General features: G+C 46.4%; 1 protein-coding gene across 2 annotated transcripts in view; it reads right to left on the bottom strand.

Annotated features, from left to right (window-relative positions):
- The window catches only part of LOC113989713 (ceramide synthase 4-like), a 42,724-nt gene extending 18,697 nt beyond the window's left edge, over positions 1 to 24,027 (bottom strand). Inside the window, exons 1-3 of one of the 2 annotated variants that reach the window (XM_027724555.2) lie at positions 23,696 to 24,027; positions 15,262 to 15,316; positions 3,024 to 3,197 (exon numbers count right to left, since the gene is read on the bottom strand). In XM_027724555.2, the coding sequence (XP_027580356.2) occupies positions 3,024 to 3,197; positions 15,262 to 15,281 (194 nt within the window). In that variant the 5' untranslated portion in view covers positions 15,282 to 15,316; positions 23,696 to 24,027. Of the gene's footprint in view, positions 1 to 3,023; positions 3,198 to 15,261; positions 15,317 to 19,001; positions 19,054 to 23,695 lie in introns of those variants that run through there. The other variant, XM_027724556.2, reaches the window with a different exon arrangement.
- Positions 24,028 to 26,818: the final 2,791 nt, after the last annotated feature.

Genomic DNA, 26,818 nt, shown 5'->3' with positions numbered 1-26,818 from the left:
GCCCCTGCAGGTCCCCTTCCCACCTAACCCACAGCAAAGCTGGCTCCTGGCAGGATGCTGCTGTCTCAGTTTTCCCCAGTTCAACCAGACAGTTCCAAGGGGAGGAAAAGGCAGCCAGTGCCAAGAGGAGGAAGATCCATGCTGGAGGAAACAGGTTTTTTCCCAGGTTTAATGCCCAAAGAGGATGAAACCATTGGTCCCAGCACAGGGACTGATGGGGGATTGCAGAAAAGCCTCTGGACTTCTCCTGCCTCTTAGTATTTGCCTGGAGTTCTGACAGTTCAGTGACATGAACACATTACAACATTTCCAAAATCCCAAAGCAGGCACCACTAGGAGCTATCTAGAAGCAGTTGGTACCCAATGCAAGTAATAGCTGAGGGTAGAATAAAATGCCAGAGGCCAAGCAACAGCCCCCAAATCCAAACTTGTCCACGAGTTACATCCACTCATTTTGAACCCCAGAGCAGAAGTACAACAATACACAGTCAAGGCTTTCTACAGGGAGAATGAGAAAGAACACACACATCCTTTCCTTCTGCAATTCTCAGAGTGGGTGTAAATTATTTTAAACAGGGTTGGTGCCACTGTACAGGTAAGGCAACGGAGCAATCGAGGGCTGGATTCACACCTTGCCTTCCCAGAAGAAGTTTTCTTCTCCAAGATGAACTGGACATGAAATAGTAACGACTGAGAATGAGAACAAGTCATGTTGAAATAAATGACTGCAGAGTTAGGACAAACAAGAATACAGCTCAGAACACTGGCTTGTAATTTGCATAGGTAAAATAGTGCTATGATTATAGGTTCCCTGGACCTGTAAAATGGGCTTGTGATATTATCTTTTTCTGAGGGTGTGACATGAAGCTTTTATTTAATGAAATTTGTGAATCAAAACAGCTTTAGAATTAATGAGTAGGACCAGGCCTGTGGAAACACTCCCAGCTGAGGCAGCACTTGGCTGAGAAAGGAAAAAATCTTTACACCTGGCCATCGGCACCTCAAAGCAGATGGAAAAGATACCTGGACTGACTGGGAGTGGTGTGGCAGGAGGAAGGAAAATAAAGGGACAGAGTCATAGAAGCACAGGGTCGAGGCTGAAAGGGGCCTCTGGAGATCACCCAGCCCAACTCTGCTGCCTGAGCAGGCTGAGGAGGGCTGTGTTCATCTGGGTGTTGTGTATCTCCACAGACAGAGACTGCATTTCCCCTCTAGGGAACCTGTTCCAACGTTCGACCACAGTAAAAAGGTTTTTGTGTGTTCAGGTGGAGCATCATCAGGTGTCTCTGTTCGTGCCCGTTGCCTCGTGTCCTGTCCTGAGCCACCACGGGGCCCTGTCTTGTACTGGGGAGCCATGGACTGGTCACTTAAAGCAGGACATGGGCCCCATCTCCAGCCCCACTGTGCAGACACATCCCTGTCACTGCCTGGCTGTGCCTCCTGGGGAACGGGATCCAGCCACGTCTTGCACATCAGCAAAGAAATGTGAGTCACTCTGCTTTCAGTGGTTACCTAGAGCACCTGGGTTCCCACACCAGTAGAGGTAACCAAGATGCCCAAGTCCCCAGGAGAGTGCAGGACAAAATCCATGGAATTTATGGAACGCACACTGAATATACTGTTTACAAAGAAGAGATTTGGATTCCAATTTCGTGTCATCCTAAAATGATTACTTAAATAATTATTAAATTATTAAAGAATTATTAAAACATTTGGTTTTAATAAAACACTCCAGATTACAGCCAGTATTTTTATGTAAAAACATTCTCACAGGACAGCTCTGAATCACTTCAGCTTCTATAAACTTTTCCAAGCTGCCCTTGTGTCACAGAGAATCTGCAGAATAAACACCTTTCTAGCCCACAGAAAGGTCCATTTCCACTTTCTTGTGCAGCCACTTTTCAAAAAAGAATAACAGAAATATTTTTTAAATTGTTGTTTTCCTCCTCTTTCTAAACTTAAAACCACTGCAGATTTTGACTAAGCATTTCAAAAGATTACCTCTTCAGAGAGCAGCTAACAATAGTGGTTTTTGAATAAACTGAAAACCACTTTAAAGTGTATTCAAAATCACAAAAGCAGACTTGCTCTGCAGTCTTGACAATGGTTAACACTGTAGTAAATCTCAGTTATCCTCCAGCAAATCATGCTGTGTCACAGACCACATTAACTACTGACCAAGCTGCATAAAGCAATAGCACCAGCTCAGGACCTTTATGAAACTCAGTGATCCCTGCAGGATTTCTTGCTATACCTATGTCATAACCTCCAAATTTTCTGCCCTGAAGTGTTGTGTGTAAAGCACTCAAATACCTCTGGCCAGAAAGATCCTCGGGTCAGAGCAACTTCTTGTGCCAACCCTTGGAGATACCATGGATTTTGCAAAAAGCAGCCCCAAAAGCAGGTCTGGTAGCAGAGGGAGATAAGGATAAGAAATCCTGGCAGCCCAGCACTAAAGGGTCAAGCCAGAGGAAGCAGCAACAAATTTGTCTCTGCATGGCAGTGGAGAGCAGGGGCACTCCACACAGACATCCCTGTGGCTATGCAGGGCTGGTGCTGAGGGCAGAGAGCTCAGCCCAATCTGATACATCTTATTCAGGCCTGTCTGCCAGGTGTGATACTCCAGATCCCCACTGCCCAAGATAAAGGAGACTTAACTGTATGATGTAGTCTAGACATGATTTCTGCTGCACTCGACCCAGCAACAGCAAGTCCTGTGCAACACACACATGTTTTTTGTCTGCCTTCATAAACACATGCATAAACCTCATCTAGGCTGACCTGTTTTAAGTGTAGGAAGTCACATTGCTTGTAATTAGACCTTAAGGGTAGGGTTTGTGCTCTATACTCAACACATTTCTTTAGCCAGTACACAGGGCTGAAAACAAGGAGCTGAAAAACGCACCTCAGCAGACTTTGTGACCCGGAATTTCTGTGGACCTCTTCAGTCAATAAAGCCAGCTTTTGGACCCAAACTGCTACCATTTCCCCCAAGAAACCCCCAACAGTACTAAGTAACTTACCTTTCAAAGGCACATCTAACGACGACCAAGATCAAAGCAAAAGGGATGCTGAGCAGGAGATCACGAGGCTGAGGGTAATGAACGTCTTCAGACTCTTGCATGTCCTCCCAGGTGATTCCTGGGGGCAGCCAGAACTCATGCTGCCACAGCCACTCATACAGAGAGCGAGCCATCCTGGAAGGGAGAGAGACCAGAATAAAATGAGGGCAGCCTCACACACAGTAAAACCTGTCAGCACAAGCACGAGGAGGGATTACACCCTCGCTGAGGTTGCATCTGGCTGCCCAAGCAGAGGAGCTGCGGGATGCAGCACTGCCCAAGGAACTGATAACCTGCTCACAGATCCCTATCGGGTGCTTGGTGAGTGCCCACTCCTGGCACAGAACCAAAAAAAGAGCTGAAATGTAGATAAGTGCCTCGGAATCCAACAGAACATTGGTTTCAAGCTTCTCAGGTTCCCTGGTTCCTTTCCACAGCTTGGGATCGTGAGGATGAAGCAAGTCTGCTCCAGGGCTGGCAGGCAGCTCTCTTTTTCCACTTATATATCCTTATTTTTTAGTTTTTGATCTTTTGTGTTTATTTGTTTCTATGTACACACTGTAATTCCACCATAGGCATGCGTGCGTACGTATGCTTTATAATCAATAATACTCTGAGATTTCACTTTATCTAAAACAAAAATCCTTCTTTTGCTTCGAATTATTAAAGAAACTATTTCCAGATAAGAATTTTTGTGCAAGTTGATAAGCTGGGTTCTTAATGTAATTTTAGAGACCATGCCTGAAGATGGGATTTACATACACGATCAGCGAATTTAGCAGCATAAAGGACAGCAGAATGGGTGTGATGAAGCGTTCAACACGCAAATACTGTTGCTAGATAACTCCCTCATAACACAAACATGAGCTGTACTGCCCTCCAATACAGGCAGCTCCTCTTAGCTGGTAAAAACAAACATCCCAAAAAGTGACACAGACTGTGCCAGCACGGAAGGAGGAAATGGGCATGAGGTGCCCATTGAGATCATTGGAATGGTGCAGGAAGTGCCACCTTAGGAAACCAAGGGGAAAAGCACACAATTTAAGTGTCTGACCCAGGTATCATAAAGCTTCTCTCCGAGCAAAGTGCCAAAACCTGGCCCATTTTCTGCAAGAGGGACTGGCTAACAAATCAAAAACGAATCAGTCGTTTGATTCTGAAGATATCCTTAATTCAGATGCAGTTTCTCTGTTGGTTACACTAAGATCTGCCTTATTCCAGAATTTTGCAGAGTATGAGGGATATTGTCTGAATTACAACCACAGAATCACAGAATGGTTTGGGTTGGAAGGGACCTTAAAGCCCATCTTGTTCCACCCCTGCCATGGGCAGGGACACCTTCCACCAGCCCAGGTTGCTCCAAGCCCTGTCCACCCTGGCCTTGGACACTTCCAGGGATGGGGCAGCCACAGCTTCTCTGGGCAACCTGTGCCAGGGCCTCACCACCCATATGGGGAACAATTTCTTCCTAATATCTAACCTAAATCTACTCCCCTTCAGTTTGAAGCCATTCCCTCTGGTCCTGTCATTACAGGCCCTTGTAAAAAGCCTCTCTCCATCTTTCTTATAGGCTCCCTTCAGGTACTGGAAGGAATCATAACATCATCTCTTGATTTGGGCTTTACTATTCATCACAATGTGTCTTTTGATCTGACTACAGCAGGGCAGAACAGCACCCTAGTTCTCCAAATTTGGCTCATTTCTCCTGGTGCATGCACAGTCAATTCAGTATCAGGACAAAGCTGATTACAAATATATGTGTAACTGATAGCAAGTGGATGCAAACTTTCTGATCACTTAGAGAAAAACATATATCGTATACAGAAAGCAGGAAAACACTTTCCATTTTCCCCTGAAGAAAAAGGAAAACCATCTTATGAAAAATGCATTCTTCTCCTCCTCTGTGCACTGCCTGATTTCAGCTTTTCATACCAAACCCCACAGCATAAAAACACCTCCTAAAAATCAAGAGCCTGATGGACTGAAGAACTGCAGTCAAAAGAAGCAGCAGTAAGGCTTCATGTTTTCAGGATGTCCTTGAACCTCCTGTAGACTGTGTGAATGCAGGTTTCTACATAAAACTACATATTTAGAGCAGAAAGTGTCTGTGTAGAAGCAAACTGTACGAGTATGGGCCTAGCCTACACTGAATTCAACACCCTGTCATGGAGAAGTGTGGTGACACTGTACCAAAACAGCTTGTGCACTTCAGGCAGGCACTGGATACCAGCTTAGAAAAGCCAAACAATCTAAGCCAGGTGTCTGAATTACAAAGGACTTTACAGGCATGAAAGACACCGACCTCAAAAGTGTTGGTAAACTTCCTTAGCTGTTGAAAATCTCAGCTCTAGTCAGGGAAAGCATTAGGAATTCCACCATTTTCCCTCCAGAACTGTATATATCTGGCAGCAACACAAAAACACACTTGGTACAGGACAGCAGCTGAACTCCACCAAGGGCTCTCTGTGGGAGAATATAAAACAGGTCTTCCAATTTGCTTAGGGGGAATATATAGATTCAAAGTGCTAAGGAAGGAAACAGTCATTATCTAATCTACTCTCACGTGCAAAATATGTATAGTCAGGATGACCCTCCTGGAATATTTGTTCATCTTTGCAGTTGTCTTCACACATGGCAAAAATCCAGAAAAGGGTACAATGTGAAGCAACTTTTGCAATTTACACAGATCAAGTTCCCAAGTTGAGGCTGCTGGAGAGCTGAAGACAACAGTGTGTCTAAAAGGCCCTTTGAGCACCCACAGAAAAGTGTCAGTGGGCCCATTTCTTTCTCAGAAGTTCTTTATGCCTCACAGAGCACCTATCCCGTGCTGTTGGTTGTAGCTTTGTGACTATACAGGATAAGCCCTTCAGCTCTGAATACAGGTATAAGACACCCCCTCACACAGTTTAGCAAGAACAGAGGGAAAAACACCAGTGGGAAGCACTGATCAGATCGACATAAGCACTTCACAAACAGCAAACAAAATAGTAAATGCTGGAAGAAGAGCATTAAGCTGGTTGTAGAATATACATGTAAGGATGAAATCAAGAACAGAGAAGCATCACAGATTTGCCACGGGGACAGGGAGGACAAGGCTTCAGTGCTCACTGAGCCACAGTGCACCAAAGGAGGCACAATGTGGAACCCACAGACCTCCTCTGAGGTGAGACAGACAGAAGGTCTTGAAGCAACTGGACACTGCCCAGCCCAGCAGCTCCATCCACTGTATTTACTTTGTTAAATCCTGCCTTTCCCGATGTTGGTCTGTTTTCAGGTGGCTTTTTTTTTAAAAACTTGGTGGTTTTATCTGAATGCTCAGTGTTAAAATTGTCTCTGCTGCCCGGCCAGCTGGCTGAGGTGCTCCAAGGAGAGCAGGAATTGCTGTGCCCGCAGTTCCTGCAGCAGGGAGGCACTGCAGGGCTCCCCCCACCCTGAGCCACAGAACACCACTGCCCTTAACCCCTCGGGGCCAGGTTTATATTTGGTTTCGCTTTCGAAGCAGAACTGTCTGAGAGGAAGCACAGCATCCAGCTGAAGAGGTTACTCCTTGTCTCCCAGGTAAAATGGCTAAGCAGGTTTACCCAGAAAACGTTAAGTGCTGCTTGCATCTTCAAAGAGTTATTCTGCTGCTTCACTTGCAGACTCCATTCCCAAGCTAAACATTAATATATAGGAACACAAATACATATGTGAATATAGCAGGAAAGGGTGGGGACAAAACAGAGAAACAGCTTACACATCTTGGAAAGAACTGGCTACAAAGGCCTTCGAGTGCTTAATGACAGCAGACATGGTCCATTGTCTGCAGGAGGATTACACAGGTTTGTGGGTGAACCGTGGCACAGGTTCAAACATCCCCACAGTGGCTCTGGGCCAAGCCATTTAGGTCTGCCAGGCCTTATTAACTCATTAACATGATGCTTAAGTGCAGCATCATGTTAAGGAGCTCGCTGCCAGCCCAGCACAGGGATTCCTGCAGCAGCCCTCCTGGTACAGCCAGTTTTCCCAGGATGTAATTAGCCACCAGCAGCAGAGGACTGCCACAGGGGAAATTACCTGATAATGTGGAAGCTCACCACCACCAGGATGCAGTTACGCTGCTTCTTGAGTCAAGTTCCTTTATTTTTCCATGGGGCTATAAGGCTAATTAAAACCAAAAAAGCCTCTTCAATCTTGATATCCTGGAGACCAAAATGGAGAGGCTTGTCCTATCTTCCTGAGAAGCAGCTGGGTCAAGAAATAGAGTCCTCTGTGTAGTTATAAAGGTTCCTGTTATTTCAAATTGGAAGAGCCACTGTGTTCCAGTCCTACTCTGCTCCATACTGCCTGAATTTAGGGTTCCACTACCTATCATGAATTTGAACCTTTAGCTTATTTTGATATGAAATCAATTAGTCAAGAACTCAATGGGTAGATTCTCTCCTGATAAGCAGTTTCTAACCTATAATTTCCATAATCCTGATGTCTTCAACTACAACTAAAACTACCTGTAACATGTAGCCAAGAGAAGTTACTAGTTGAGACATGAAGCTTACTGCACCTCTTTAATGCAGAAATAAATAGTTCTAACCAATAAAGCTCTGATTCACATGGCACAGGATATCTTTTAAACACCCATATTATATTTAATCTCTTAATCTCCAAGGCTTTTTTTTTTTTTTTGGTAAAACCTTCACATTAAACATCACAATACCAGGATTACAGTTGCTGGAATACTTTTTTTTTTTAAACCTTTCATACATGTTTTCTAATATGTATCAAGTATTGTCACTAAAGATCTGGCAAAAATTATAGATAAAAAAAATCTTCGCTCCAAAATTCCTAATTACATGTGCCATTATTTTCAGCACGGCGAGACAGAGATTAGTTAGTTAAAAGTCTCCTGCCTGAAGGGAACACATTAAGCTTTTCAAATTTCACTTTGGCTTTGATATATTCATTTCCATTTCCTCATCTCTATCAGCCATCCTGGCGTCATACCTGCCTTCTGATGCCAACTTATCTGCAACACTTCCCTTGCCCAACATCCCCCTCTTTTCCTGTCCCTCTCTTGGTTCTTCACCATTTTAAGGCTTTTCTTATCATGCAAATTTAACCCATGGATGGACAGCGTACAAGGGACTCAGCTAAAATTTATCAATTAGGAAAAATGCCTCTCTAAGAACGTCCCCCCGTGGGAATAAAAAAATATTTAAAACTTTCCTTATAGTTCCAGTCCATGGAACTATGGACTAAGGTCCAATCTATGGACATCAACTCTCCTGACACACATCCTAACCCTCTCAAAGTAACATTCCTAAAAAACCCATCACCCTTTATACCTCCATTTATTTGAACTTCCTTTGCAGATGATTACAAACCTGCTTGCTCTGGCTGTAACTGATGCAGAATCTCTAATCACATGGACAGATTTTGCTATTTTTGTTCTTTTTACCTGCAGCTGATTCTGCTTTATTTCTCCTCTGTTCCCCACCTTTCTCAGCTTTTTCTCTTGTGACCCTACATGCCCTTTTCCTTAAAACCACAGCTTCTGGCAGAACCTCCATTTATTTTTGCATGAAATAAGACTATCTTTCAACTCTGACTAGTAGTGAAAGAAACAAAACCACCATCTCCTTCCCTTCATAATCACCAACAATATGTTCTCCAGGCTCACCCTCCTCACCCAGAGTTTGTTCTCTTCTTTGGAAGCCAGCTGAAAATTTGAAATTATTTGTGCAGCCTTATTTCTCCACAACTGCCAGTTAATCTCAACTTCCTGGCTTTCAGATATTCTCCTCACTTAAATCTACCAGCTGAGATTTTCTACCAAAGTATTTCACGTCTACTGCCCACCCAAGAATAAATTCATTTTGCTGGTCATGCACTGCTCTCCTCAAAGGCAACAATTTTCATGTACACTGTCTTTTGGGAGAGCTCTGTTCAAGAAAAACCATAAACTGCCCAAACAAACACCAGAAACTGCAAATAAAAGTTCAGTGAGCAAACCTGCTTGCTTAGATCCGGAAAGAACATCTTTCTCACCCAGAATAAACTACAATCTGACTCCCATACCTTGTGCTCCACTTGCCAGCTCCTTCCTTGCTGGGCTGCTCTGCCTCGAGTGCCTGGCTCCTGAGCAGACTGCCAGGTATGACCCACAGCCCAGGCTCCAGCTGATGTCACTCACCCACGTCAGGATGCAAATCAGGCAGCTCTTCTCACTCACCATCCCTCACTGAGGGGGATGAGCACGACTCCCTGGTTTTGCTCAGTGAAAACAAGCACTGGTTTATCCAGCTAAAAACAAGGCCAGAAGAGGCACTGAGTGCCTCTGGCTTCACCATGTCTTTGGTCGGGGGGTACCCAGAGCAGTGAGCCCAAATTTTTCTTAGCCTCCCTCTTTCAGAAGCCCTTCTGTACTGTCAGCTGTACTCCAGCTGAGCTTTGGCTTTCCCATCTGCACCATTCCATGCCCAGTCAACACTTCTATATTCCTCCTGGCCATCCATCCCACTTCCACCTTTCTGATGCTTCCTTTTCGTGTTTAAGCTCAAACAACAGTTCTGTGTTAATCCCTGCTGGCCTCCTACCATTTTTGTTTGCCTTCTTGCACGTTGGGATGGACTTCACATGCTTGGAGGAGGCTGTCCTGGAAGATCAGCCACCTGTCTGGCCCCCTTTGCCTGCCAGCAGGGTCTCCAATGAGATCCTGCCAAACACATCCCCAAACAAACCAAGATCTTCTCTCCTGAAATTTAAGAAAGCCCCCAGGACTTACATTCACATTTTGAAATACCACGACTGTTAATTCCGTATTCCTCCTCTGGGAACCTGGAGATGCTTCCCTACCAAGGGGGAAGAAACCTGGGCTGAACTGCAGCACCTGTTAAACCAGTCTCAAAAATAAAGGGCCGTATTAAGTTACCAGGATAAAAGCAACAGAGACAAAAGCTGAAGACCTTTGCTGTCTGGCTGGCACTTCGTCTGTGGCTGGGTTATTAAACCAAGTAACATTCCTGTGTTACTTCCAGGGCAGGGTGAGGTAACATAAACCTCGTTGTTCTGACACTTGGGAACAATCAGTATTCTGCTACCGAACACTAACCGTGCAAACAACAAAAAAAATCCAACAAAACCCCACTGGAGACCACATGCTGATTGTTTTGGTAAGGCCCAAGAACACCATGTTCTACCATCACTGTGTAAAAAGCTACAGACCATACTACGGCTCAGTAAGGACATCAGACCCCACTGGTGTCCAGCTGAGGCACCCAAAGCACCAGCTACAACATCTCCACAAAGCACAAAGACACCCGTGTGCCCCCGAGAGTGCAAATGTAAAATGTAAGAAGGAGGCACCCATAGAACACAAACGAACGACTCAGCAATTTCTTTGCATTTTTCCCTTCATTCTTTCTCCTGATGCCTGCTATTTCCTCCAGTCTCACTGTAGAAACAGCAGTCACTGTCTGACATCATTTGATAGAACTGAGGAAGGAAATCAAGTTATTGGCCACAGGCCACGGCGAGTTAAGAATTCAGGTTGGAAGATCACACAAAGAATCAAGAGGGAGATAAATTACTTCTCCCAGAACTGCTCACCTCTTCTTTCTCTGAATTCATTGGTACCAAACAAAGCAAGAGCCAGGCAACCTTAGTGAGACCATGTCCTTCAATCTGAGGTAAGAGACAGTAAAAACTGCCAAAAAGCCTTTAAACAGAAATGCTCTTTATTCCCCAAAGAATGTACCAACAAGCAGTTCAAACACCAACAGGAGCCTTTTCACAGGTTGTGGAAGGAGAAAGATACAAAAAGGAATCACACACTGCGAGAATACACACTGAATCAGGCCCAAAACTTTGAGCCTGGGCAGCAATAACTTTGTAAGAAGCTCTTCCAAAGGCAAGTTCTGCCCTTACAACCCAGTTGTGTGCGTGGAGGTTCAGATGCTGGAGAAACAGAAAATATTTGACCAGATCTTTCAAGGCAATACATACCCCAGACATTTCCTTTTGCTGCCAACCGAAATTACTCAACTGATTACCACCAACTCTGTTGCTCCACAATCACATATCAGGCCTCAGAGAGTTTAATACTAACTTAAAAACTGGGAATAATAAAAAGTAGGTAGTAGGTTCAAGCTTCCAAGCCACACTCACATCACATTAAAATACCACAGAGCCCTCAGTAAAGCTTCTTTCTCACAGGCTCATGGGACAGTGCAATGCTTGTTCAATGCACTACCTGATTCTCCAGCCTTCTGAAGCATAAATGTTCCTAAATAGTCGTGGCTGTTCTGGTCTGATGGCCCTCTCCTAACCTGTCCTCTAAGAATCACCCTTGGCAAGCCTTTCTGGTCTTCCAGGAGAGCTCTTCCTCTTCTCTCCTGTGCTCGGTTCTGCACTTTGTAGCAGCCCTCAGAAGCTTCATCCCCAGTTTCACCTAAAATTCCTACCTCCTTATTTGTGCAGTCAAGCCCTACGGTGAGTCAAACACTCTTACCCCATTTTTCTCCCACAAACAAGGCCATTTCCCCAAAGATAATCTGCTGCATGGAGTTGAGGGAGGCATCCTGTATTACAATGCAGTCCACCTACACATGCAGAGAATGACTTTTCACACAATCCTCACTCTCCTCCCTCATGCAGGAAACACACAGGCTTTAATTACTTCATATGAGCTGGCTTTAAATTTCAATATCAACAGTTCCATCAGTTTCCCAGGTATTTGTTCCCACAAACTCCCCAGGCTGTTCCAAAGCTTAGAAAAAAAAAAAAAAGAAAATTAATTAGTCTAAAAAGAAGATTCTTTTAAATGATACTTCCACCTCTAAAAGTAGTACATGTTTTCATGATTTTTTCGTTTCAAAACACAAACTTAAAACCTTATCTGGGAACAGCATCTGCATTCCCAACATTACTGCAAAAGCAAAATAGGTTAAAAACATTGAGAAAGAGACAGCAACAGATAGAAAGATTTCCTCTCCGAGATTAAAAGAATTGAAACTCACTTTTCACAAGCATTACTGCTTAATGAGTAATGCAATCTATCACATGACGATAGTCATTTAAAAACAAATCTGAATATGAATTATTCTTCATTAGCACAGGTAACTTAAAAGCCCTATAATATGGGCAGCTTAAAAAGCATAAATGTAAAACTACAGTTCTTTCCACAGGCACTGTCCTCTGTTCTTTGCTGGAGCAGTGCCTGACGTGAAGAGAACCTGCCTCCAGTGGAGCTTTCCATATTGCATAAACAAATCAGTACAGGATGGTGTATCCCTTGTCAGGATTTGGAGGCTGCAACCACACTGTGCTATTTATGCAGCAGTTCTGGCACTACGGGATGGCTGAACCAAACCTGCAACGAGACCATTTTAATTAGTGATCCCACATTTATTCAGATTGCTCAGCCCAGGTTTTCTTGGTCCTCTCCTGACAAACACAGTCACCCCTTAAGCTGGATTCCTCCTCCTGCCCTGCTGCTGAGGAGTCCCTGAGTTTGCTGCAGGAACGAGAGAACTCTGACCCCACGTTTATTCCTCACAATTTATTCCTCACTGGGCCAATCTCTGCAGCACAGACACCAACCCACCTCCAGTGCAGGCAGCAGCTCTGCCCTGCCTGAGCCCACCCCACCCTGCCTGCAGTCACAGCCTTTTGGATCCCCCAGCACACCGTCAGCACAGCCCTGATTCATGCTGCCTGAGCTCAGGGTTTATTTTTAAAATACAGATACTGAGGGTCACTCTCTCCTTGCTCCAGTTCGCCGCAAATAACTTCACAAGAAAAGTCACGCAGAAATGATTATTTTGGGGATTCTGCTTTCCTGCTTTTGCTTCAGTATCGTCTCTAAACAGAAAAATTCCTCTGGTGTTTTCTTAAAAAACACTGAACACAAACTCTGACAAATCATCTTTCAAACCCTGCAGAAGGATCTTCCACACATGTATGAAGACAGGCAGATGAGCAGTAAGGAAGCTGTTAGCCCAAAAGCTCTTACAGTACCCCAGGGGTAAAAATAACACTGCTTATTAAAAAAAAAAATCAAATCTGAACACAGCCTGTAGTTTACCTCTTTCACAATTTATTTTTCCTTATCTGTTTTGATTCAAAGCCTTGGCACTTGTTGGGTTGGAAGGTATATGCCATACCTGTGGCCACCACTGCAGCAACCTCACAAAGCAAAGTATTCCAAGAATTTTTGGAACTGACTTTTGAAACAAAGAAGCTAGTTGTTACCAAAAACAGTTTTGGTAAAAGCTGAATCAGTCTTGAAGTTAATGGAACTACTACAGTTGGTCCTCTTTGAATGTATTTCCTATTTTTTCCAAATGAAAGCTATTCCTGAATTAATTAAAACTAAAGCTTATTGGAAAAGGAGTGGGGAACATGCACTGGATTCCTGACATTGCTGTGTAATTCTGGACAAACATGCTGAGGTGTACTCCTCAGCAAAGGAGTAAATTATGCCCAACAGAACAGTCTTCAGTGCATGTTCAAAACTGGGAAAACAATGACATTTGTTTTCTTTTTATTTAAGAACCACCTGCCATGGAATGCCAGTAGACTTAAATATGAAACCTTCAATACAGATACACTAAACATGAACACACACAGACAGTGGAGACCCACAGTAAAATGCAAACCTTTATTTGAATGAGGAGGTTGGTCAAGGGCACAGGACACAGACCTGCAGACACCAAGTCAAGGTGGAAAACAGCCCAGAGCTAAAGGTCAGTGTGTGAGAGCAGGAGCACCGAGTCAGGCCCAAAGAGAGGAGCTCTGCCTGCTCCTCTCATGGCCTGGGTGCATCCCATGGAGGGCAAGGCTTTGCAGCACCCAGCCCTTCCTGGCAGCTCTGCACCAGAGCCCAGTCTGGGCTGGGCATCAGCTCCTGGAACTGACCCCTGACAGAACAGAACTCGCTGCTGGGCAGGGGGGCAGTGCCCCAGCTCCTGGCAGAGTTTCCTGTGCACCTCCCATCAGGTTTAGTCCAGGTCTTGGGACCCTGTAAACTGGAGCTTTTACCACACAACCTGCAGTGTGTGTGGCACTGCAATGAAATGGTGCTATGAATTCTAAACTGGAGACATATTCCATTAAAGTGTTCAATCACTCTATTAATATTTACTAGAACGGGGGTAATTAATTTTACTAGTAGGAAATAACTACAAGATTTCGACTTGCTAAAGAGCTACCTATTTTTAAGCAAGCTCTTGTATCAGGTAGGGACTTTTGGCTTCCCCTTTTCCTTTAGGTGGCTTTTCTCCTACAGGGAAGAAACCTGGAACAGACATTAGAAATACAAGCAGCAGATAAAACACAGAGCACAGTAAGCAATCATGGCTCTGGAAATCTTATGACACTTTTGTTCTTATCTACAGGCTCTTAATTCACAGCTGAAGTGGAGTCAGTTCAAAACTGCACACCCTTCTTTACATTGGATTTTAGTGTGTACTTGCTATGTCATATAATGTTTGGATACATCCAGTGAGTCTAAATTTAAACAAATGTGATTTTCCAGATAGTGCTATGAGATAAAGACTCAATTTTCAGCATTTCAGAGAAGAAGTACATGTTACTAACACCACACAGTACAGAAGATCAAGATGGGACTATTTGTTTTGACTTGTGCATGTTAGTCCTTTGAAATTCTATAATGTCCTTTCTTCTGAGCTTGCTTTCACACGAACAAAGCCTAGGACTGAGGGGAAAGAAACAGGCATGTTTCCTTTAAGATTACATCAATGGGTGGAGAGATCCACTACAATCCTTAGAATGAAAGTGCTGCTCTTTCCAGCACGAAGATTCCCCTGCTGAGACAGGTTCCTTATAACTCAGAGCCAGTGTAAACCAACAGCATCATCAAAGACTGGACCTTGGCCTCCACCCATCCCTGACCATTCCTCCCTCTTCACTGCCACCACCTCTCTGTGCTCAATACAAGAATTTGTGAGGCTTCACAGAGCAGGCTGAGAAAAAGATCTGGGTTTAAACAAACTTTTTTTCCTTTTTACTTAGGGGTGATTTTACCCCACATCAGTTCCTCAGTGCAGTTTTCCCTGCCTGGCTTCAAAATCATTTGTGCAGGCTCAAGGCACAAGGGAAAAATCACAAGTGGCCTGGGGCAGGCAAAGGTGGTTCAGCTCCAGCTCAAGGTGATCAAACTGCACCTCCACCGAGCTCCAAATGCCCAACTCCTACATCATACCTGGAAATATCTGGATTCATGTCATCCAGTCCTTACTGGCCTTTGCAAAAGGAACCTGGAAAAAAAAAAACCAAACAGAAAATTAAGCCTAAATATATGATATATGCAGCCCAAAGCAATTTCTGCGTGTACACACACAGCTAACTTGCAGGGACCCTCTGCATCAAAAAAAAAAAAAAAAAAAAAAAAAAAGAAAGCCTGTGTTTCTCCCCTATTTCCCTTAGGGGTGAGTAGCAAGCTTACAGAGCTTTCCCTTACTCATCTTAGACCTGAAAAACTAGTGTATGGTAACATTCCAGCTGCATTTTACCTTCCTGCAGAGAAATGGATGCTGAATTAGGATCTGAAGATTCCCTGAGGGGTCTTTCATTTACAAAGACTTGCAGAGTCTGGACAAACCATCATCACCCTGACAGGCTGTGAGCCTGGATCTGCTGCAAAGCACTGGTCACAAACCCAACCTGTTTGTACTAGTCCTGTGTGCAGTGCTCTCCAGAAGGAGAAATCCCACAAACTTCTACCTTGGAACTGCCCTGGAAGAACAGGAGGCAAAGCCCAGATGGCTGGAGCCTTGTTATCTGCAGCTGTATGGACTAAACACCCCTTTGCCATAACCACCATTCAAAAGCAGAAATAGCTGGTTTGCAGTTTGATTTTTGTGTACTGAGCTGCTTCCTAGAACCAGAGGACGCTAAAATGAGTGATTTACAGAGGCTTCTGCTTCCTTCCCTGGCCTGTAAAGTATTGTTCTCTGCCGTAAACATGTCAGAAAGGAAAAATTTGGCTAAATCTATGAACCTGAAAGCAATTTTTCCTCAAAAACTCTGGAGGGAAGAGTTTGGGGTATTATAGAAGCTAGAGCTATGACACAGAATAAAAATTTAGAAAAACAGTATTAATTTTCTTGGCATGTATCTCAAATAACAGAAAGCAATCAGATTCTCCTGACAATTTCTTATTTCTTGAGCCCTCCCTGGCTCATGAATATAATCAAAGGTCCTCATCAGCTGCGTTTCAGAAAAATTCTGAGTTGCAGAAATGCCTGATACAGTTGTTTTTGTGTTTACTGGATGCTGCCAGGTCTGTAAAAGACTGGCTGTTGTCAAAATATTGACTTTCCAGAGCTCGTGCTCTCCTTCAGACCAGGCACCATTTAAGTTCTGCATTCAAAAGGACTCCACAGAACTGTAAGCAGTATTCAAAACCCCAATAAAAATGCCCTCCATCAGTCTGGTGACCTCATGAAGAGAAGAAAAGGAACTCCATCAACTGGAAAAGTTTTAAAAAGAAGCCTTCTTTAGCTCTATTTCTGCCCCAAAAGTGCATACCAGAAAACTGAACTTTTAAGCCTGTTATGAGGCAGGAGTACAGAACCTCAGGGCTTTGGAGTTCAGACAGAGCAGTGTTCCCAGGCAGACTGGGGAGGCAAGAGTAGATAGTTTAGACATCCCAAAGCACCACCAGTCTCTCTCTCTCTCATGGCAAAGCAGGGTCTCCTCAGATGCTGTCCAACAGCATGGTAAAAGGGCACCAACTCAGAAGACTTTTTATGCTGATTAGAGCTGAAATACTGAATTAGTTCCTCAAATACAGCCTGTAGGCTTGGCAGCACGAATCTAATCTTTGCCACATGTGAACAGAGAAGCCAAGTCTCTCCGAGTTACCAGTGTGACAGACAGCAAAAAAGAAACTAATTTATGTGAATTTTGGTGGATTCTACAAAAGGACAAGGCAATAATAATTTTTCCTTGCAGGTATTTGCTCTCCTTCCAGCCTGGAAGCAGTTATCAAATTGAGAAGACTCTTATCTCATTAACATAACTCTGACATGAGAATGAGGGAATTAGATTAGGAAAATTAATATTCTGTATGAATTTCACCAGATTGTAACAGCTAAAACCCCAGATCAGGTCTTTCCTCACCCAGCAGCTTTGATTCTTGGTAAAAAGCACTTTTGGCTTAACATAAGATGCACTTTTCAATTTTGACAGCTTCTTTGCTGCTCTGAATACAAGCATCTCACAAAGTCCATTATCTTCCCACATACGATCTCCAGGTTAACAAGAGCTTTTTTCCTTTTTTTAAATTGAAATGGAGAAAAAGCTCCTCTGCATTTTTAAGTTTCATGACTCTCTTGATAAACCTGAGCTTGTAGATTCATCGGTGACCAGCCCAGTCTCAAGTCTCACCCCATTTCTCCCTGCTGGATGAAGAAGAGGTTGGCTCCTTCCGAGGACAAACTTCATCCTGTGTGTCCTCTCACACACACCTTCCACCTGACTTTTGCAAAATTCATCTCACAAAACTCTACCTTTTGCAAAACAAGGAATTACTTTTAGATGCTGATAAGTGATGTAGATAAAGAGGCATTTTGCAATCTGGCAAGCTAAGATTCACCTGTCTGATTGCAAATTAACAGCGGTCCCTTCCAGAAACCCTCAACCCTGACACCTGACTTCACTCTTACCCCACTGCCAGTGCCTCCTAAAACCTACCAGCCAGTGTGGCTTTAAACAATTCCAGAAGTGGAATTTGATGTCGAGCATCTGATTTGAGGTTTTTGGCAACTCCACCCTAAAATTAATTTTTTTTTTGGCCTTTATCCTACTTAGTGTCATGGTCTAATAACCACGGCAGTAGTGGATCAAGGGTTGGACTTGACGATCTCAGAGGTCCCTTCCAACCCGGCTGATTCTATGATTCTGTGAATTTTGATCATCACACAAACCTTTCTTAAAACAACACAAACCACAAACGAACTCTCTCAGCCCCCTCCCCGCCCCGCCGGGCCGGCTCTGCCGGCCAGTTCTTCGGGGAACAACTTTTCACTGCCGGCAGGAAAAAAAAAAAAATCTTTCCTTCAATCCCATCGTTTTTCACGGCAAGGGGGGTGTGGGTGTGGGTGTAAAAACGACACTGCGGGTGGAGCGGAGCCCGCGCCCCGCCGCCATCCGTGTCCATCCCCGAGCTCCCCGTCGGGCTCCATCCCTGAGCTGCCCCCCGGGCTGCCCCCCGTGCGTCCTCCGTGTCCATCCCTGAGCTCCCCGTCGGGCTCCATCTCTAAGCTGTCCTCCGTGTCCATCTCTGAGCTCCCGGCCGGGCTCCATCCCTGAGCTGCCCAACGGGCTTCCCCCCGGGCTCCCCATGTCCATCCCTGAGCTGCCCCCCGGGCTTCCCCCCGGGCTCCCCATGTCCATCCCTGAGCTGCCCTCCGGGCTCCATCCCTGGGCTGCCCCCCGTGTCCATCTCTGAGCTGCCCCCCCGGGCTTCTATCCAAGCTCCCCATGTCCATCCCTGAGCTGCCCCCGGGCTCCCCCCGTGTCCATCTCTGAGCTCCCCCCGGGCTCCATCCTTAAGCTGCCCCCCGGACTTCCCCCCGTGCGTCCTCCGTGTCCATCCCCGAGCTCCCCCCCGTGTCCATCCCTGAGCTCTCCCTCCGGGCTTCATCCCTGGACTGCCCCCCGTGTCCATCCCTGGGCTGCCCCCCGTGTCCATCCCTGGGCTGACCCCCGGGCTGCCCCCCGGGCGTCCTCCGTGTCCATCCCCGAGCTCCCCCCCGTGTCCATCCCTAAGCTGCCTCCTCGGGCTTCCCCCCGGGCTCTCCATGTCCATCCTTGAGCTGCCCCCCGGACTCCCCCCCGTGCGCCCCCCGTGTCCACCCCTGAGCTCCCCGCCAGGTTCCATCCCCGAGCTGCCCCCCGGGCTCCCCCCGGGCTCCCCCGCTCTCCCTCCCCGCTCACCTCGGGCCTCCCGCTCCGGGGCGGCCCCGGCCGGGCCCCGCCGAGCCCCGCGAGCGGCCCCTGCGCGCCCCGGGCGGAGCGAGGCGGCGGCGGCGGCGCTGGGGCGGGTCCGGGCGCTGCTCCGGGCGCTGCTCCGCTTCGTTCCGCTCCGCTCCGCTCCGCTCCCCCCGGCCCGGCCCCGGCCCCGCTCCGCCCTGCCCGGCCCTGCCCTGCCCTGCCCTGCCCTGCCCGGCCGGGCAGCCCCTTGGGGAGCTCCTTCAGCAAATTGGTCTTTACGTGGGAAAAAAACCAGTGGTTAAAGTACTACGTGTTATGTCACTTTTTTTCAGCTGCTGAGTGAGGAATGACCTGATCTGGGTTATTAGCTGTGACGATCTGGTGAAATTCATACAGAATATTAATTTTCCTAATCTAATTCCCTCATTCTCATGTCAGAGTTATGTTAATGAGATAAGAGTCTTCTCAATTTGATAACTGCTTCCAGGCTGGAAGGAGAGCAAATACCTGCAAGGAAAAATTATTATTGCCTTGTCCTTTTGTTAGGGTCCACCAAAATTCACAGAAATGAGTTTCTTTTTGCTGTCTGTCACACTGGTAACTTGAGGAGACTTGGCTTCTCTGTTCACATGTGGCAAAGATTAGATTTGTGCTGCCAAGCTTACAAGTTGTACTTGAGGAACTAATTCAGTATTTCAGCTCTAATCAGCATAAAAAGTTTTCTGAGTTGGTGCCCTTTTGCCATGTTGTTGGACAGGATCTGGGGAGACCCTGCTTTGCCAAGAGAGAGGGAGAGACTGGTGGTGCTTTGGGATGTCTAAACTATCTACTCTTGCCTCCCAAGAAAGGGTTACTACCATGGCTTTGGAGTCACCGCCCTACAACTGTGTAGATTTTAAAGCCAGAAAAAAAACAAAAAAAAAAAAAAAAACCAACCAAAAAAAAACAAAAAAACCAAAAAAAACCCCAAACCAAACCAACAAACAAAAACAAAAAAAAAAAAAAAACCAACCAAACAAAAAAAAAACCACAAAACATTCGTAAAAAAAAAAAAACCACAAAACATTCGTAAAGTGATCAATTCTGTCCTATGCAGGCCAAAAATAAAAAAATTCCACCCTGTCATTTTTGCTCTCAAGCCCTGGGAGCACAGATCCCGTGTGCTGCTGCTGTGCTATAATGCATTCTTGGAGCACTTAAGGCTGTTGTGGTGCTTTAGCTCTTGCTTGCCAGACTTTTCTAGAGCTGTAGTCAGCACAGTTATGATGAGCATGGTTATAAATACCTGTGCAGACAGAAATGTGGACAATTTTAAAACAAATACAGTGACTCATTAATGGTTTTCTTGTTTAAACATTCTAGTCCACCTGCTCCGTTCCCATCACGCAGTGCATGATGCAGCTCACAGCAAACCCATGGCTTGTACGGAGTTTCTGCTACAGTAGCCAGGTTGCTACAGACCAGTGAGTGGATAAATGTATCAGGGAATATATTTACACGAGGTGGTGGGGCCCTGGGGTTACAATCCTGACAGGAATCTCTGGCCACGTCACAGCCTCAGGGACCCCGGCGCTCCTACAAGTAGGTGGTTGTCTAGTACATCATTTTGTGGCATCGCTGAAACCAGCTTAAAGCAGTGCTTGATCTGCAGTGTCTGTATTTACAAAGCCAGCTTTTCTGGGGCTGATCCAGAGCCCACTGACGTCAGTGAAAACTCCCACTGACTTCCAGAAGATTTGAGATTGGGCTTTCTGTGAGCAGAAGTCTTCTCATTCCAGCACGTGCAATAGGTGAAACAAAACCATCTGAGACCCCTGCAGCAAAGGAAGGTGCTCAGGGTGTTGTTTGCCTTTTGTTTGCCGTGACTCCCTCAGTTACAGGGGTGTGACCCAAGTCCTGCCTCTCAGGAGGAGCTGTCTCTGTGTGTTCACCAGAGGGTGCCCAGCACACAGACCTGCAGCAGCACCACAGCCCAGCACAAACCTGCCAGGCTCCACACAGCACAAACCTGCCAGGCTCCACACAGCACAAACCTGCCAGGCTCCACACAGCAGAGCAGCTCAGAACACAGAGCCCTGGGGAGAAGTCCCAGCCCTGCATGCCTCAGCAGTCCTATAAATCATGGTGAGTTTGGAACTAGGAGTGCTGAATGCTGCTGCTCAATCCCCCTGCTGAGTGCTCCCTTGAAGCCATAAAAGGTACCTTGAGACATCCAAAGGGGTCTGAAACACAAAGGTGGACACCCACTCTCTATCAGGCTTCTTCAGGAGTTTCATGGCATAATTAGGATATGAGGTAATTCAGTGAGTCCAGATGAAGCTCTGGCTGAGCCTGATGGCCAGTTGGGCTGTGCACTGGGCACTGGAAAACCTCAAGGGTGACCTTTGCTGGTAAGAAGAGCACCCTCGAGTGGGAAAATGGAGTCTCCCACACCCAGCAGTGTAACCAAACTCAGTTCCACCTGGAGAAGAGAAGGCTCCAGGGAGACCTTAGAGCACATTCCAGTGCCTAAAGGGGATCCAAGAGAGCTGGCGAGGGACTTGGGAAAAGGGCCTGGAGTGACAGGACAAAAAGGAATAGCTTCAAAGTGACAGAGGGCAGTGTTAGATGGGATTCTTTATTCAGAGGGTGGTGAGGCCCTGGCACAGTTTGCCCAGAAAAGCTGTGTCTGTCTCATCCCTGGAAGCGTCTGAGGCCAGGCTGGATGGAACTTGGAGCAACTTGGTCTAGTGGAAGGTGTCCTTGCCCATGGCAGGGCATTGGAAAGAGCTTTAAGAGCTTTAAGGTCCCTTCCAACCCAGGCCATTCTGTGATTCCATGAAATTCCAAAGAGAGCTGAGTGCTGGTAAGCACAGAGCTGGCTGTGTTTGGGATGGTGAGTGAATGCTCCTGCCTGCTGTGGCACACGATGCTGGGCAGAGCTGCTGGGGGCTGCAGCCTTACTGGTCCCTCTCCCACCAACAAATCTCACTTTGTGCGATTTTCCACACCTGGTGTGAAAAATAGTTGGACTCTGGCATTTAAATTTTAGTCACGCTTGAGTTGTGACTCTCATGACACTTCATCCTACTGTCTTCTTCATGCACCCCTCAATCCTAAGGATCCCAAAGCCATTATAATTCAAGACCAGGACACAGCATTTTCGTGGGATTAGTTATTCTACTCCTGAAATAGATCCTGTTTATGAGGAAGGGGGGAAGCTGTCTTCAGTACACACTGCAATTTATGAGGTCCTAAGAGAGTGGGGCAGTGTCTAACTGGAACTGCACAGGTACTTCAGGGAAGAGCATGTAATTATTTACACTTGAAATCTGACAAGATGCTGCTGCTAACAGGACTGTAATTTGGAACAGTCAATTATCACTTTGTGGCTCTTTGTCAGAGCAGAGTAAGCTGGGCATTTGGAAGGAGTCATTAGTAGCAGACAAACTCAGAAATCGATTCTCCTCTGGATCATGGTGAGGTACATGGTTATGGTTAGGCAGTGAGGGTGTCAGGGATTAGATACCATGGCTGACACTTCATTGAGGCTTCTCAGGAGGAGCCCAACTGTGATTAACACCAACCTCCTTTCTAGAAACGATCTTGTTCTGAGTCAGTGACATTACTCGTGCCAACAGTCCTAACCCTGACAGGCCGAGGAGTCTTAAAGCGTTTGTGTCATCAGCTAAGCCAGGTCATTCTAAATAAATCCTCACCATCTTCACAGAAAACAGGTATCTCTGTTCCAAGTCTGCTGTCAACTCCTTCTGCAGAGACTATGAATTCCAGCTCCATCTGGCCACTCTACATCTGCTTGCTCGCTGCACTGGACTTGGCACAGTTTTGGCATTAATTGTGGCCAACGGTGTATTGGGCATTCCACGGCTAAGGTACATCAGAAGGGGTCCAGCAGCATTTGCAGTTCAACAAACTGTGCTGCAGTAATGCAGTGGAGTGCACGAGTCAATGGGGCAGAGCCTGGTTCCCTGAGTGCTGTCAGAGCCTGCTCGTTACAGCAGTAACAGCTTAGTTTTATTTACAGCACCTTCACAAATGACATTCCCTCCTAGGCACAGGGTGCTCAGAGTGCTTTGAGCAGGTCTCTGCCATCTTAGTTACCCTGAAACGGGTGAATTTAAAGAATGTCTTGATTAGGAAGATATTATATACATTTGAAAACCTCCTAGGTTTTCTACGTCTACCAATGGCTCTTCCTGTAAAGCAGCGTCTTCTGTGCATTTCCTGTAATAACAGCTCCTTTTTGAGGGTCAATACCATCCCAGGAGATTCTGTTACTATTGATCACACTATTTCCTAGGAAGATAATGGGCAGCTCCCCCTTACCACCACTGTATACGTATTTTGGTTTAACTGCTTTCCTTTTTCCCACTTAGACCTTCCTGAACTCTTTATGCCATTCAGTTTCTTCATTTGTTTCAAGCCTGCTGCAGAATGTTTTATTTGGGGACACTGGTTCCCTCTCCCTTATCTGTCTCTCAGCAGCTCTCTGCTACCTGGAATCTGCCCAAAATCCTGCAGTGACCGATGATGCCCATTGACACAGCCCCACTTCCTCTCTTTCCAACTGCCACCCCCCCTCCAACCTTTGGACAGCCGTGCCTGCCCTCACTGTGTCGTTTGGTTTCTCAGCTCTAATGTTTAGGATGACAGAGGGCAGAGACAGCACATCTTGGTGCTCGTTGCAGTCCACTTACCCGCTCCTGCTGCCGGCATCTGCTGCACTGCCTCACTCACACATTTTTGCTGCCGTGTATCAGCCCGAATTGGTTGTCCTTGGGTGTCCTTGAAGCCTTGGGTGTGCGGAGAAGGTGGCTTATTGCCTGGTGCCAAAGTTCAGTATCTTGAGCCAAAGTTGCAACTTTGTGAGTGTTGTAGAGAAAAGAGAGCTGCAGACACCATGGGACTCTCGGGTGCCATGTAACTCCCTCCCCCTGGCTCTGTGGGGAGGCACACGGGAGCAGCTTTGTTCCTATTTTAAGTACAGACCAAAGTAGCCAAGAGCCATTTGTCCTCCCTGGGCAGGCTGGCAGGACTTGGGTTACAAGCCTCAAAGGGCTGCTGTTGAGTGTGCTGCTCCAGGGCATTACAGACAGGAAAGCTATCCTAAGATCCCTGTCCTTCTTGAAAGGACTTCTGAAGTATCCGACCTGTGGCTAATATTAGACACTGCAACTTCAGCAAGCAATCCAGTGCCCTTTTTGTACTGCTTGGCTCTGCCCACTCCTGCTGTGACCTCATCCTGCAGCACCATTTTCAGGGTGAATGTCAGGACCCCAAGACTCGTGTCACTGGACACTTAGGGGTCCCTTGCTGATGTCCCTGTTGAAGAGTGGGAAGTGTCCTGAGAGAGCCCAGCAGAGTGTCAGAAACCTTCCCCTCCCCTTGCACAGCCAGTCCTGCAAACCTCAGGGCGATATACTGAATAGCTGATTTTATTGTAAACAAAACTGATTTCACTGCCACTCATTCTCTCTTGAATTTCATTCATGGGTTCTGTGACACCCATATAAGTGCTGCAAACGGCTGGGCCAGGGTCACTTGAGGTAACACTGAGAACAGGCAACACTGGCTGCTGAGTCCTCCTCATGTCTCTCAGCTCTTTATGAGCTGGGGCCATGTGCTGTGTTTTGCACACACCTTTCACGCCCATCACAAGGCTCTTCCTCCAGAAAATGCCAGGGTTTCACTGGGACCCTGCAGCCCTCCAGCCAGCCCCAGGACCTGAACAGACTGGAGTATTTCAGCTGGAAAGGACCTACAATGATCATCCCATCCAACTGTCTGACCTCTTCAGTGCTGACCAAACGTTAAAACTTGTTACTAAGGCCATTGTCCAAATGCCTCTTAAACACTGACAGGCCTGGGGCGTTGACTGCCTCTCGAGGAAGCCTGTTCCAGGGTTTGACCACCCTCTCAGCAAAGAAATGCTCCCTCATGTCCAGTCAGAACCTCCCCTGGAGCAGCTTTGAGCCATTCCCAGGTGTCCTGTCCCTGGATCCCAGGGAGAAGGGCTCAGCACCTCCCTCTCCATGTCCCCTCCTCAGGAAGCTGCAGAGCAACAAAGTCACCCCTCAGCCTCCTTTTCTCTGGAGGAGACAAGCCCAGAACCCTCAGCTGCTCCTCACAGGACATCCCTTCCAGCCCTTCACCAGCTTGGCTCCCCTCCTCTGGATGTGTTCAAGGGCCTTCACATCCTTTTTAAATTGTGGGGCCCAATTTATGGGATTGCATTCATGATGTGTGTGGAAACAGAGTGTGGGAATGCAGTTAGTACAGCTGGAGTCAGTTGTTTCAGGATCTGCTGTGCCAGTACTCATTTCACGTCCCCCTTTGAAGGGAGAGGAAAGGATGGTCTTAAAATGCACTGGCTACCAACTTGTTTTCCAGTGTAACACAAAACGTAAATTTTAGCTCCTAAGTCCCATGTCATTTGCAATCCTTGATACCTAAAGAGTGGGGGCGCTCGTGGCAAGGAAATTCGTCTCCAGCCTCACTCTGCCTGCTGATTTATCAGACTCACGTTTGGACACATGCAAGGGTCTGTGTTGTGACACTGAGCCTCTGTTGTGATTAAACCCAGCTGGCAACCAAGTACCACACAGCCTGTCATCACTCACCTCCATCCTGACCCTCGTGGGAGGGAGAATTGGAAAGAAAAGATAAGCCTCATGGGCTGAGATAAAAACAGTCTGACAATCACCCCCCCAAACAAAAACAAAAACAACAACAAAACAAACAAACAAACAAAAACTCCCCAAAAACCCCAAGCTCCCAAATCAAAAAACAAACCCCGTCCCCAGAGCTCCCACCAATAATAATAATAATAATAATAATAATAATAATAATAATAATAATAATAATAATAATAATAATAATAGTAAACCCAATACTAATAGTTTCAATGAAAAGGAGACACTTAGAGGGATAAACACCCAGAGGAGCAAGTGATGCTTAATACAGTTGCTGACTACACATTGCCCCATGCCCAGCACATCCTTGAGCAGTGATCAACCACTCCTGGGCAGCTCCCCCAGTTTATACACTGGGCATAGCATTTTATGACATGGAATATCCCTCTGGCCAGTTCAGGTCACCTCTCCCAGCTGTGCTCCCCCCCAGCTTCTGGTGCAGCTCCTCACTGGCAGGGCATGAGACACTGAAAAGTCCTTGACTTGGGATGAGCACAAATGAACCACAACCAAAACATCAGTGTCTGATCAACATTGTTCTCATCCTGAATCAAAAAACCACAGCACTGTACCAGCTACCTGGGAGAAAATGAACTCTGGAAGGCACTGAGCAGCTGAAAAACCGTGACGCAGTCACCATCATGAAGACATGGTGGGATAACTCGCATGACTGAAGTGCTGAAATGGGTAAAAACTGTCTGGATGGCTGAACCTGGAGAGTGGTGGTGAATGGAGTTACACCCAGCTGGGGCTGGGCACCAGTGGTGTTCCCCAGGTCTTAGTTTTGGGCCCAATCCTATTTAAGGTTTTTATCAATGATCCGGATGAGGGAATCCAAGACACCCTCAGTCAGTTCACAGAAAACACTGAGCTGGGTGGAATTGTTGATCTGCTGTGGGGTAGGAAGGCTCTGCAGAGGAATCTGGACAGGCTGGATCAATGGGCCAAAGCAATGAAGTTCAAGAAGGTGAAGTGCCAGGTCCTGCCCTTGGTCACAAGAACCCCATGGAATGCTTTAGTTTTGAGGCAGAGTGGCTGGAAAACTGCCTGGTGGAGAAGGGCCTGGGGGTGCTGGTTGACAGTGGCTGAACATGAACTGGTGTGTGCCCAGGTGGCCAAGAAGGCCAG

The sequence above is a fragment of the Pipra filicauda genome, unplaced genomic scaffold (genome assembly GCF_003945595.2).
Source record: "Pipra filicauda isolate LSUMZ 115617 unplaced genomic scaffold, ASM394559v2 scaffold285_size1263560_pilon, whole genome shotgun sequence".
Lineage (NCBI taxonomy): Eukaryota > Metazoa > Chordata > Aves > Passeriformes > Pipridae > Pipra > Pipra filicauda.
The sequence above is the reverse complement of the archived record's forward strand: the minus strand, read 5'-3'. Positions and strand labels throughout refer to the sequence as shown.